General features: G+C 45.0%; 1 protein-coding gene across 4 annotated transcripts in view; it reads right to left on the bottom strand.

The window, feature by feature from the left end:
• Positions 1-14095, bottom strand: part of HIPK3 (homeodomain interacting protein kinase 3) — a 323948-nt gene that overhangs the window by 76689 nt on the left and 233164 nt on the right. For all 4 annotated transcript variants that reach the window (XM_069223525.1, XM_069223524.1, XM_069223527.1 and 1 more), the window contains exon 12: positions 1050-1355. In XM_069223525.1, the coding sequence (XP_069079626.1) occupies positions 1050-1355 (306 nt within the window). The remainder of the gene's footprint in view (positions 1-1049; positions 1356-14095) is intronic.

Raw genomic sequence — 14095 nt, 5'->3', positions numbered from 1 at the left:
TTGCTTAAGAGGCCATGGTGTTGTGATTCCTGTTTTTGGGACATGGTGTGGGTGTTGCAGTTTTGCCTGCGTCATGCATTTAGAGTCTTTGGTACAAATTCCCCTCATGCTTCGCAAACTTCATCTCTGTGGTACTTGGGCATGCAGACGTTGCAGACCTCATGGGGGGTCCCCTTTTTGAAAACTTGTGGTGGCACTTCGGGCAAAACTTTAAAGGAGTATTCTCCTCGGCCTATTCTTGCCTGCTCTGCCTTCATTCTCCGTGATTGGTGGATCCGATCCTCTCCTTCGAGTGTTCAGAGTAGTTTTCCTGCTTCTCTGCTGTGTTCTCCGACAGCACGTGCTTGGTTCCCCAGCAGCTTCCCCCCTCAGTGGGGAGCGGTAAGGTCTCCCTTTCTCCTCTCGTCGTTTCCTTCAACGTTGTTCTTCAAACTTTCTCAGAGCTCCTCCGTCATGCTTCCAGACCCAATAACAGAAAAACTTATATCAAGATGGAAACCACGCACAGGAACTTCTGGGGCACCGTCTGACATCACACTAAGGACAGACTAAGCACTAAATGGTGGTTGACGACACCCATGTGGAGGGGGGTGGGGGTACTGGCGGGGCGGGAGTGGTTTTGGTGAGACTAGAATAGAAGGCAACTTTCCGAACCCAACCACTAGTTGGCGGAATAATGTAAGCAAATAATTACACCTCTTAAACTAATAGTTTTGTGCAAATATATTACATTTGTAAATCGAAATTACCAATAGTAATGTCAGTAGAAGCCATAATATACTGTAATTATGTACGGGTCCCCATGAATGGAGATTATTGTTGATTTCTTGAATCCAATTACAAGATCTCATTTACTTAGAATGTTAAGAGAGCTCATGTTAATGGAACATTCATTCTAGCATAAGTTGTTGCAAAATGTACAACTTAAGTCTGTCCAGTGATGGGCGAACATCTAATGGCAATCTGAGAGAACCCATTCCAATGCTTATATCGCTCCATTCTGCAACACAATGAAAGATTAGCATTTTAAACAAGACTTTAAAACATACTTTCTGAGTGAAGGCTTTTGTGCTGTGTCCTCTTCGTCAGTGTCACTGCTGATAGTAATCACGCTCACTGCTGGACTCGGGGAATCTGCAATGATGATAGCTTGCCGTTGCTTGTTTGATATGGAGGGCTCTGGTACGTCCTGCGTGACCAGTGAAGTGCAGCAGACCCTTTCCTCACTCTCTGTGTTACTGTGATTGTCCTGTGTTGCTACACAAAGTTCAGATTCAACAGCTTTCACATTTCTAGGTATCTTTGGAGATGTAAGTGCTGCATTTTGGATATTGGTATTGTGTAACGTGTTGCTCCTGGAAAAAAGGTAAATCGTTTCAGTTAATTTGAAATAAAACTTAAAATAGTGAAAAATTACATTTTTAAATTTCATACATACTACTTCACAAGACAAATATCTGAGAAGGAATGAAAATGTCACTTACCCAGTGTACATCTGTTCGTGGCATCAGTCGCTGTAGATTCGCATGTTTTGCATAGCTCGCCATCTGGTGTTGGGTCGGAGTGTTACAAGTTGTTTTTCTTCGAAGAAGTCTTTTCGAGTCACGGGACCGAGTGACTCCTCCTTTTGTCTCCATTGCGCATGTGCGTCGACTCCATCTTCGATTGTTTTTCCCCGCAGAGGGTGAGGTAGGAGTTGTATTGTAGTAATAGTGGCCATGCAATGGAGTGACTAAGTATGTACCTATTTAAGGTTAAAATAATATATATACAAATAGTTGAAGGTACCTTCCGAAATGCTACAGGCTCCCGGGGAGGCGGGTGGGCACATGCGAATCTACAGCGACTGATGCCACGAACAGATGTACACTGGGTAAGTGACATTTTCAGTTCGATGGCATCTTTCGCTGTAGATACGCATGTTTTGCATAGACTAGTAAGCAGTTATCTCCCCAAAGCGGTGGCTCAGCCTGTAGGAGTGGGAGTAGTCTGAAACAATGTTCTTAATACGGCTTGACCTACTGTGGCTTGTTGTGCGGATAACACGTCTACACAGTAGTGCTTGGTGAATGTGTGAGGCGTAGACCATGTGGCTGCCTTACATATTTCTTGCATTGGGATGTTTCCTAGAAAGGCCATGGTAGCACCTTTCTTTCTGGTTGAGTGTGCCCTTGGTGTAATGGGCAGTTGTCGTTTAGCTTTAAGGTAGCAGATTTGGATGCATTTAACTATCCATCTGGCTATACCTTGTTTTGATATTGGGTTTCCTGCATGAGGTTTTTGGAATGCAATAAATAGCTGTTTAGTTTTCCTGATGCTCTTTGTTCTGTCAATGTAATACATTAATGCTCTTTTGACATCTAAAGTATGTAGTGCCCTCTCAGCTACGGAATCTGGCTGTGGGAAGAACACTGGAAGTTCCACTGTTTGATTTAGATGGAACGGTGAAATAACTTTTGGTAGAAATTTAGGATTAGTCCTTAGGACGACCTTATTTTTGTGTAGTTGTATAAAAGGTTCTTGTATTGTAAACGCCTGAATCTCGCTTACTCTTCTTAGAGAGGTAATGGCGATGAGAAATGCAACCTTCCATGTTAGGAACTGTATTTCGCAGGAGTGCATGGGTTCAAAAGGTGGACCCATAAGTCTAGTTAAGACAACATTTAGGTTCCTTGAAGGAACAGGTGGTGTTCTTGGTGGAATAATTCTTTTAAGGCCCTCCATGAATGCTTTAATGACTGGTATCCTATATAGGGAAGTTGAATAGGTAGGCTGCAGGTATGCAGATATTGCTGCAAGGTGTATTTTAATGGAAGAGAAAGCTAGGTTAGATTTTTGTAAGTGAAGCAAGTAACCCACTACATGTTTTGGGGTTGCGTGTAATGGTTGGATTTGATTAATATGGCAGTAGCAAACAAACCTCTTCCATTTACTGGCATAGCAGTGCCTGGTGGATGGCCTTCTGGCTTGCTTTATGACTTCCATACATTCTTGGGTAAGTTGTAAGTGTCCGAATTCTAGGATTTCAGGAGCCAGATTGCTAGATTCAGCGATGCTGGATCTGGGTGTCTGATCCTTTGGTTGTGTTGTGTTAACAGATCCGGCCTGTTGGGATGTTTGATGTGGGGTACTACTGATAGGTCTAGCAGCGTTGTGTACCAGGGTTGCCTTGCCCAAGTTGGTGCTATTAATATGAGTTTGAGTTTGTTTTGACTGAGTTTGTTTACCAGATAAGGAAGGAGAGGGAGAGGAGGAAAAGCGTAGGCAAATATCCCTGACCAGTTCACCCATAGGGCATTGCCGTGGGACTGCCTGTGTGGGTATCTGGATGCGAAGTTTTGGCATTTTGCGTTCTCTTTTGTCGCAAACAAGTCTATTTGAGGTGTTCCCCAGAGCGTGAAGTAAGTGTTCAGAATTTGGGGGTGAATTTCCCATTCGTGGACCTGTTGGTGATCGAGAGAGATTGTCTGCGAGTTGATTCTGAATCCCTGGGATAAATTGTGCTATTAGGCGAATTTTGTTGTGAATTGCCCAACGCCATATCTTTTGTGCCAGCAGGCTCAATTGCGTTGAGTGCGTTCCCCCTTGTTTGTTTAGATAATACATTGTTGTCATGTCTGTTTTGACGAGAATGTATTTGTGAACTATTATTGGTTGAAAAGCCTTTAGTGCTTGAAAAACTGCTAGCAGTTCTAGGTGATTTATATGCAGTTTTGTTTGATGTACGTTCCATTGTCCTTGTATGCTGTGTTGATCGAGGTGTGCTCCCCACCCTGTCATGGAAGCATCTGTTGTTATTACGTATTGTGGCACTGGGTCTTGGAAAGGCCGCCCTTTGTTTAAATTTATATTGTTCCACCATAGAAGCGAGAGGTAAGTTTGGCGGTCTATTAACACCAGATCTATAAGGTGACCATGTGCTTGTGACCACTGTGATGCTAGGCACTGTTGTAAGGGCCTCATGTGCAGTCTTGCGTTTGGGACAATGGCTATGCATGAAGACATCATGCCTAGGAGTTTTAATATCATCTTTGCTTGTATTCTTTGTGTTGGATACATGCGTTGTATGATGTTGTTGAAATTTTGAATTCTTTGTGGACTTGGAGTGGCTACTCCTATTGTTGTGTTTATTATGGCTCCTAGGTATTGTTGTACCTTGCATGGCAGAATGTTGGATTTTGCGAAGTTGACTGTGAACCCTAGTTTGTAGAGGGTTTGTATGATTTGATTTGTGTGGTGTGAGCACGTTATTAACGAATGGGTCTTGATTAGCCAGTCGTCTAGATACGGGAATACATGTATTTGCTGCCTTCTGATGTGTGCAGCGACTACTGCTAGACATTTGGTAAAGACTCTTGGTGCGGTTGTTAAACCGAAAGGCAGTACCTTGAATTGGTAGTGTATTCCTTTGAATACAAACCTTAGGTATTTCCTGTGCGATGGATGTATTGGTATATGGAAATACGTGTCTTTGAGGTCTAATGTTGTCATGTAGTCGTGTAGTTTCAGCAATGGTAACACTTCTTGTAGTGTGACCATGTTAAAGTGGTCTGATTTGGTGTATGTGTTTAGTATTCTTAGGTCTAGGATTGGTCTTAGCGTTTTGTCCTTCTTTGGTATTAAGAAGTACAGTGAATAAACTCCTGTGTTTATTTGTGTGTGTGGTACTAACTCGATTGCATTCTTTTGCAATAGTGCTTGGACTTCTATCTCCAGGAGCTCGGAATGATGTTTTGATAAATTTTGTGCTCTCGGTGGTATGTTTGGAGGGAATTGTAGAAATTCTATGCAATAACCATTTTGGATAATTGCTAGAACCCAAGTGTCTGTAGTGATTTCCTCCCATGCTTTGTAATAATGACCTATTCTTCCCCCCACTGGTGTTGTGTGGAGGGGGTGAGTGACATGTGAGTCACTGCTTAGTTGTAGGGGTTTTGGGGCTTTGAAATTTTCCCCTATTCCTAGGGAATTGCCCTCCTCTATATTGGCCCCGAAAGCCTCCCCTGTACTGTCCCTGGTAACTGGATGTTGTTGCCTGTGAGGTACTGGCTTGTGTGGCCTGACCCCGAAACCCCCCTCTAAAGGGTGTTTTGCGGAAGGTGCTGTAATTTCCCCTGCTCTGCGGGGAGTAGAGTGCGCCCATGGCTTTAGCAGTGTCCGTGTCTTTTTTAAGTTTCTCAATCGCCGTGTCCACTTCTGGACCGAACAGTTCCTTTTCGTTGAATGGCATATTGAGAACTGCCTGCTGAATCTCTGGTTTAAACCCAGACGTTCGTAGCCATGCATGCCTTCTGATGGTCACAGATGTATTTATTGTTCTTGCAGCTGTGTCTGCTGCATCCATGGAGGAGCGTATCTGGTTGTTTGAAATGTTCTGTCCTTCCTCAACCACTTGCTTTGCCCTCTTTTGTAGGTCTTTGGGTAGATGTTCAATGAGATGTTGCATCTCATCCCAATGGGCTCTGTCATAGCGCGCAAGTAGTGCCTGAGAGTTAGCGATGCGCCACTGGTTTGCAGCTTGTGCTGCGACTCTCTTTCCAGCTGCATCAAACTTGCGGCTTTCCTTATCTGGGGGTGGTGCATCGCCAGATGTGTGGGAGTTGGCCCTTTTCCTAGCTGCTCCTACAACAACAGAATCTGGTGGCAGCTGTGTAGTGATGAAAATAGGGTCTGTAGGAGGCGCTTTATACTTTTTTTCCACCCTTGGTGTGATTGCCCTACTTTTGACCGGCTCCTTAAAGATGTCTTTTGCGTGCCGAAGCATACCAGGGAGCATAGGCAGGAGCTGTGGGTGGCGGAGAGGGTGTTGAATAGAAAGTCATCCTCGACTTGTTCTGAGTGGAGGCTTACATTGTGGAATTGTGCTGCTCTAGCCACCACCTGAGAATATGCAGTACTGTCTTCTGGTGGTGATGGCTTTGTAGGGTATGCCTCCGGACTGTTATCTGACACAGGGGCGTCGTATAAGTCCCATGCGTCCTGATCCTGGTCACCTTGGCCCATGGTGGTGTGAGCCGGGGAATGTGATGGAGTTTGTGCTGGTGAGACGTGAATTATAGGTGGAGGAGAGGGTGGCGGAGTAACCTTTTTCACCATTTTTGTTTGTGGTGTTTGGTCAGTTTGAAATTCCAGTCTTCTCTTTCTCCTAATAGGGGGAAGGGTGCTTATCTTTCCTGTCCCCTGCTGTATAAAAATATGTTTCTGCGTATGGTCTACATCGGTGGATTGCAGGTCTTCCTCAAACCTATGCTTTCGCATTTGGGAGGTCATGGATTGCTCTTCTGTATAAGAGCCTGAAACTGGGTCGGTTGCAGGTTGTTTTGGCACCGAAACCCTGTCTGCATCTTTTTTCGGCTCCGAGGTAACTTTTTTCTTTTTCGGAGTCGAAACATCTCGGCGTCGATCTTCGTCGGTGCCGCTGTCTCGGCGTCGAGCCGTGTCTACACCGCTATCTCGGTGTCGATGTATGTCTCCAGCACTTTCTCGGTCCCGAGAAGGCTGCGTGCCGGTGTCTCGACCGGAGTCGGACGGTCTCAGCACTGTTTGGGCCTTTTTCGGTGCCGACGGTCGGTCACCGAATTTATGGGTGGAGCCATGGCCTGGTGGCAGTGGCGTCCCCTGGGCCTTGACAATCTTCTTATGAGTGGTTTTCGACGTCTTACTCACGGTTCGTGGATCGTCGAATTCCTCGGAGTCCGATTCGTGTATCGAAAAGGTTTCTTCCTCTTCTTGTATCTCGAACTCTCGGTGGGCTGTCGGCGTGGACGCCATTTGAAGTCTTCTGGCTCAACGGTCTCGGAGTGTTTTTCGGGACCGGAACGCACGACAGGCCTCGCAAGTGTCTTCACTGTGCTCAGGTGACAGGCACAGGTTACAGACCAAGTGTTGGTCTGTATAGGGGTATTTGTTGTGGCATTTGGGACAGAAACGGAACGGGGTCCGTTCCATCGGCGTTCTTCTACACGCAGTCGGGCCGAGCAGGCCCCAACGGGGGATCGAAAACTACCCCGAAGGGCTCCGGAGCTCTTCGATCTTCGATGCGGTGTTGATTTTAACTACGCCAATCCCGAACGCAACAATACCGACGAAAATCTTCCGAAATGTAGCTGTTTTTCCGTTCCGAAACTCGGAGCGACAGGAACACGTCCGAACCCGATGGCGGAAAAAAAACAATCGAAGATGGAGTCGACGCACATGCGCAATGGAGACAAAAGGAGGAGTCACTCGGTCCCGTGACTCGAAAGACTTCTTCGAAGAAAAACAACTTGTAACACTCCGACCCAACACCAGATGGCGAGCTATGCAAAACATGCGAATCTACAGCGAAAGATGCCATCGAACTCATTGTTATCCTGCTTACTTGAGCACATATGAAACACACATTCCTGGCTATTTAACGTAATTCCTAAATAGGCGTACTCTATAATCTAGACATCAATTCAAAACATGAAGGAGTTCTGCCACTGTACAATATGGCTCAGAACCTGGTATCTTGCAAATTTAGAGGATTTACAAAAACACATGCTAACATTTATTCTATAAGGTACATTTATGTCCTCTGAAACGGACTCCTAGAGCTTAGAATGAAATAATTAGAATCCTACCAGACTTTAGCTCCACTATGAAGGGTGCAATACACCCCATATTAATATGCGACCATAAAGCAGTCCTAAAACCTAAAACCACTGAGGTGAGAAATAAGAGTATATATTTAAACATTAAAATAGTAATGGCATTTTTGCCATCTATAGTATTCAAGCAGTTGAAGTGCTGGCTACAACGTTCATTGTCTTTCAGCAGGAAGTGTACGGAGAAGAGTAAAATATGCCAAAATCAATAAGTGCTGGAGTCAAGTCTGGAAAGGTAATGGGAGAAAGTTTCCTCAGGCGAAAGAGCAGACTTTAAGCCAACTAAAGCAAGACAGGAAGTCTACACTCGACATGCTGCATGAATGTACATTTTCATGCGAAATTTTGTAGAGAACTACTAACCATAAATGCAGGTTTTGACAGGCAATGCTTTGTGTGTACCACGTTCACCTGGAAACTAGTGGGGTTGATAACTTCTACAATAGACGCCTAATTATTCAATACCTGCTATAAAGTTTGTGAAACGTGAAGCTGAAGTTGCTGAAGGGCTCAAGGGCTAGTATGGAGGATCATAACGAATTGAGAAAGTAGTTAGGAAAATGGCTGTCACTTATTTTGGCCAGATATAGCCAATGCAGCATTTACAAATTGGGAGCAAAGTATTTATTTCAAATACTTTGGCCACAATCCTGTCAGCAGAGTGCTGTAGTCTATGCAGTATGAGTCACAATCTTTCTGTAAATATCAAAATAATTTGAATGATAACTTGACAAATGGACCCTTTACCTCCAAGTATTTCAGTATTTCCATGCACTCTTGCAGCAGGTTTAGATAACAATGGAGGCATTAGAAAGTGAAGCTCCTGGGCTGGACTGAGGTGTGTGGTGTGGGATCAAGCCTTTGAGCGTGGGAAAGAGATCAGACTTGGATGGCAGGTTTATGTGCATCCTCTCACATTTGGAGGTCCTGTTTTCCGCTATCACTGAGATGAATCTAGTGCAAGTGGAATCCTTATTAGTGGCATCTCTTGTCTATGTTCAAGAACGCCTTAGAGTCTGATTTAAGAAGTGTGTGATCATAGCGGCAAATTCTTCATTAAGACCTCCAACACTTTGTGAAAGGGAGTAACCTTTGCTGGTGGCATCTATGTTGAAGAGGAGGAAAGTATTTTGTGATCAAATCTTACGTTCATATATCTTCAGCTTTACAGGTTTTTCAGAGGGCTTGTTTAACATATGAAAATTAGCTAAATCTACAGAATAAAATCATTCTAGAAATGCAGAACGTTTTAATAGCCTATCTCAGTCATGATTTAAAAATCTATGTTTAATGATATTTCATTGTCAAACATGAATAACTGTAAATTCAGTAAGTGTTTGATACAGAGTAAATCTAGTTAGAGATCATTTTATGCTAAATTGTACCCTCTTGGTGGGCATCAGACAAATCCTCGTGGTAGGCCAAAGCTGAGAATCCCACAATGGTGACTCCATGGTGGTAATAGTAATGAACTCTGATTAACTCAACTCAAATTGCTCAACATATACCTCATCTTAGATGTATGCCAGCTAAAGCCTACGTTTTCAGACTAAAACGTTTGTTGCTGTTAGCATACATAAACAAGTATGTGGCATAGACATGTAGTAGTTAGGCCACCAGCTTTATATAATAAGTCTTACAGGTTGTTCCTCATGCCAAAGATATCTTCCCCATAGGTTTCTTTCAACTACTTAAAAAGCACCTAACAATTTCAGGGAAATCTTTTTAATTGCCAGCTGTGTAGAATAAAGCATTCAAGACTTCATAAGAATGCTGTATTTTTCCCCTCAATGCTTATTTACATGTATACATACATACACACACACACACACACACACACACACACACACATACATATATGGAAAATGTCACTTACCCAGTGTACATTTGTTCGTGGCATGATCCGCTGCAGATTCATATGCAGATTCATATGCTATGCATGCCGCCTGCCAGAGTGTTGGGCTCAGAGTGTTGTTACAAGTTGTTTTTCTTCGAAGAAGTGTTTTGAGACACAGGATCGAGTCTCCTCCTCTTTGGTTCCCTTTCGCATGGGCATCAACTCCATCTTAGATTGTTTTCCCGCAGAGGGTAAGGTAGGAGTGATAGAGTGTAAAGAAAGATGTCTATGCAAATGGAATAGAGATATATATACATATGTACAAATTCAAGTATAACTTAAACGGCTACAGGCTCCCAGGGAGGTGGGAGGGCACATGTGAATCTGCAGCAGAACATACCACGAATAGATGTACACTGGGTAAGTGACATTTTCCGTTCGATGGCATGTGTAGCTGCACATACACATGCTATGCATAGACTACAAAGCAGTTTTCCTCCCATAAGCGGTGGTCAGCCTGTAGGAGTTGAAGTTGTTTGAAATAGTGTTCTTAGTACAGCCTGTCCTACTGTGGCTTGTTGTGTTGCTAACACACCTACACAGTAATGCTTGGTAAATGTATGGAGTGTTGACCAAGTGGCTGCTTTACAGATTTCTGTCATTGGTATATTTCCTAGAAATGCCATTGTTGCTCCTTTCTTCCTGGTGGAGTGTGCTTTTGGTGTTACTAATAGCTGTCTTTTAGCTTTTAGGTAACAGGTTTGGATGCGCTTTACTATCCATCTGGCCAGTCATTGTTTTGAGATAGGATTACCAGTATGGGGTTTTTGGAATGCGACAAATAACTGTTTAGTTTTTCTAAATGATTTTGTTCTGTCAATGTAATACATTAAAGCTCTTTTAATGTCTAATGTATGGAGCGCTCTTTCTGCTACTGAGTCTGACTGTGGGAAGAAGACTGGAGGTTCCACTGTTTGATTTATATGAAACGGTGAGATGACTTTAGGTAGGAATTTTGGGTTTGTGTGAAGAACAACTTTAGGTTTGTGTACTTGTATAAAGGGTTGTTCAATAGTGAATGCTTGTATTTCACTAACTCTTCGTAATGAAGTGATTTCAACGAGGAATGCTACTTTCCACGTTAGATACTGAATCTGACAAGAGTGCATGGGTTCAAACGGTGGACCAATGAGCAGTGGGAGTACAATATTGAGATTCCAGGAAGGTACTGGTGGTGTTCTTGGAGGTAGGATACATTTTAGCCCTTCCATGAAAGCTTTGATGACAGGGACTCTGTAGGAAGTTGGCTCTGTATGCACTATTTCAAAGTAAGGAATAGTATGCACAGAGTCCAAGGGTTCCCCTTAGAGGTAAGGTAGTGGCAAAAAGAGATAATACTAATGCTCTATTTTGTGGTAGTGTGGTTGAGCAGTAGGCTTATCAAAGGAGTGGTGTTAAGCATTTGTTGTACATACACACAGGCAATAAATGAGGAACACACACTCAGAAACAATTCCAGGCCAATAGGTTTTTGTACAGAAAAATATATTTTCTTAGTTTATTTTAAGAACCACAGGTTCAAATTCTACATGTAATATCTCATTTGAAAGGTAGTGCAGGTAAGTACTCTAGGAACTTTGAATAATCACAATAGCATATATACTTTTTACATAAAACACATATAGCTATTTCAAAAGTGGACACTGTGCAATTTTCACAGTTCCTAGGGGAGGTAAGTGTAGGAAGTTGGCTCTGTATGTGCTATTTCAAAGTAAGGAATAGCATGCACAGAGTCCAAGGGTTCCCCTTAGAGGTAAAATAATGGTAAAAATAGATAATACTAATGCTCTATTTTGTGGTAGTGTGGTCGAGCAGTAGGCTTATCCAAGGAGTAGTGTTAAGCATTTGTTGTACATACACATAGACAATAAATGAGGTACACACACTCAGAGACAAATCCAGCCAATAGGTTTTTATATAGAAAAATATCTTTTCTTAGTTTATTTTAAGAACCACAGGTTCAAATTCTACATGTAATATCTCATTCGAAAGGTATTGCAGGTAAGTACTTTAGGAACTTCAAATCATCAAAATTGCATGTATACTTTTCAAGTTATTCACAAATAGCTGTTTTAAAAGTGGACACTTAGTGCAATTTTCACAGTTCCTAGGGGAGGTAAGTATTTGTTAGGTTAACCAGGTAAGTAAGACACTTACAGGGCTTAGTTCTTGGTCCAAGGTAGCCCACCGTTGGGGGTTCAGAGCAACCCCAAAGTCACCACACCAGCAGCTCAGGGCCGGTCAGGTGCAGAGTTCAAAGTGGTGCCCAAAACGCATAGGCTAGAATGGAGAGAAGGGGGTGCCCCGGTTCCGATCTGCTTGCAGGTAAGTACCCGCGTCTTCGGAGGGCAGACCAGGGGGGTTTTGTAGGGCACCGGGGGGGACACAAGCCCACACAGAAATTTCACCCTCAGCGGCGCGGGGGCGGCCGGGTGCAGTGTAGAAACAAGCGTCGGGTTCGCAATGTTAGTCTATGAGAGATCTCGGGATCTCTTCAGCGCTGCAGGCAGGCAAGGGGGGGGTTCCTCGGGGAAACCTCCACTTGGGCAAGGGAGAGGGACTCCTGGGGGTCACTTCTCCAGTGAAAGTCCGGTCCTTCAGGTCCTGGGGGCTGCGGGTGCAGGGTCTCTCCCAGGCGTCGGGACTTTGGATTCAAAGAGTCGCGGTCAGGGGAAGCCTCGGGATTCCCTCTGCAGGCGGCGCTGTGGGGGCTCAGGGGGGACAGGTTTTGGTACTCACAGTATCAGAGTAGTCCTGGGGTCCCTCCTGAGGTGTTGGATCTCCACCAGCCGAGTCGGGGTCGCCGGGTGCAGTGTTGCAAGTCTCACGCTTCTTGCGGGGAGCTTGCAGGGTTCTTTAAAGCTGCTGGAAACAAAGTTGCAGCTTTTCTTGGAGCAGGTCCGCTGTCCTCGGGAGTTTCTTGTCTTTTCGAAGCAGGGGCAGTCCTCAGCGGATGTCGAGGTCGCTGGTCCCTTTGGAAGGCGTCGCTGGAGCAGGATCTTTGGAAGGCAGGAGACAGGCCGGTGAGTTTCTGGAGCCAAGGCAGTTGTCGTCTTCTGGTCTTCCTCTGCAGGGGTTTCAGCTAGGCAGTCCTTCTTCTTGTAGTTGCAGGAATCTAAATTTTCTAGGGTTCAGGGTAGCCCTTAAATACTAAATTTAAGGGCGTGTTTAGGTCTGGGGGGTTAGTAGCCAATGGCTACTAGCCCTGAGGGTGGGTACACCCTCTTTGTGCCTCCTCCCAAGGGGAGGGGGTCACAATCCTAACCCTATTGGGGGAATCCTCCATCTGCAAGATGGAGGATTTCTAAAAGTTAGAGTCACTTCAGCTCAGGACACCTTAGGGGCTGTCCTGACTGGCCAGTGACTCCTCCTTGTTATTCTCATTATTTTCTCCGGCCTTGCCGCCAAAAGTGGGGCCTGGCCGGAGGGGGCGGGCAACTCCACTAGCTGGAGTGTCCTGCTGGGTTGGCACAAAGGAGGTGAGCCTTTGAGGCTCACCGCCAGGTGTGACAATTCCTGCCTGGGAGAGGTGTTAGCATCTCCACCCAGTGCAGGCTTTGTTACTGGCCTCAGAGTGACAAAGGCACTCTCCCCATGGGGCCAGCAACATGTCTCGGTTTGTGGCAGGCTGCTAAAACTAGTCAGCCTACACAGATAGTCGGTTAAGTTTCAGGGGGCACCTCTAAGGTGCCCTCTGTGGTGTATTTTACAATAAAATGTACACTGGCATCAGTGTGCATTTATTGTGCTGAGAAGTTTGATACCAAACTTCCCAGTTTTCAGTGTAGCCATTATGGTGCTGTGGAGTTCGTGTTTGACAGACTCCCAGACCATATACTCTTATGGCTACCCTGTACTTACAATGTCTAAGGTTTTGTTTAGACACTGTAGGGGTACCATGCTCATGCACTGGTACCCTCACCTATGGTATAGTGCACCCTGCCTTAGGGCTGTAAGGCCTGCTAGAGGGGTGTCTTACCTATACTGCATAGGCAGTGAGAGGCTGGCATGGCACCCTGAGGGGAGTGCCATGTCGACTTACTCGTTTTGTCCTCACTAGCACACACAAGCTGGCAAGCAGTGTGTCTGTGCTGAGTGAGAGGTCTCCAGGGTGGCATAAGACATGCTGCAGCCCTTAGAGACCTTCCTTGGCATCAGGGCCCTTGGTACTAGAAGTACCAGTTACAAGGGACTTATCTGGATGCCAGGGTCTGCCAATTGTGGATACAAAAGTACAGGTTAGGGAAAGAACACTGGTGCTGGGGCCTGGTTAGCAGGCCTCAGCACACTTTCAATTGTAAACATAGCATCAGCAAAGGCAAAAAGTCAGGGGGCAACCATGCCAAGGAGGCATTTCCTTACAGTAAGTTATTGTTAGTTCTTGCAGGTAAGTAGACCACCTACGGGGTTCAAATTGGGGTCCAAGGAAGCCCACCGTTGGGGGTTCAGAGCAACCCCAAAGTCACCACACCAGCATCTCAGGGCCGGTCAGGAGCAGAGTTCAAAGTGGTGCCCAAAACACATAGGCTTCAATGGAGAAGGGGGTGCCCCGGTTCCAGTCTGCCAGCAG

The sequence above is a fragment of the Pleurodeles waltl genome, chromosome 3_1, assembly GCF_031143425.1.
Source record: "Pleurodeles waltl isolate 20211129_DDA chromosome 3_1, aPleWal1.hap1.20221129, whole genome shotgun sequence".
NCBI lineage: Eukaryota > Metazoa > Chordata > Amphibia > Caudata > Salamandridae > Pleurodeles > Pleurodeles waltl.
This window is presented reverse-complemented; position numbering and strand designations above follow the sequence as displayed.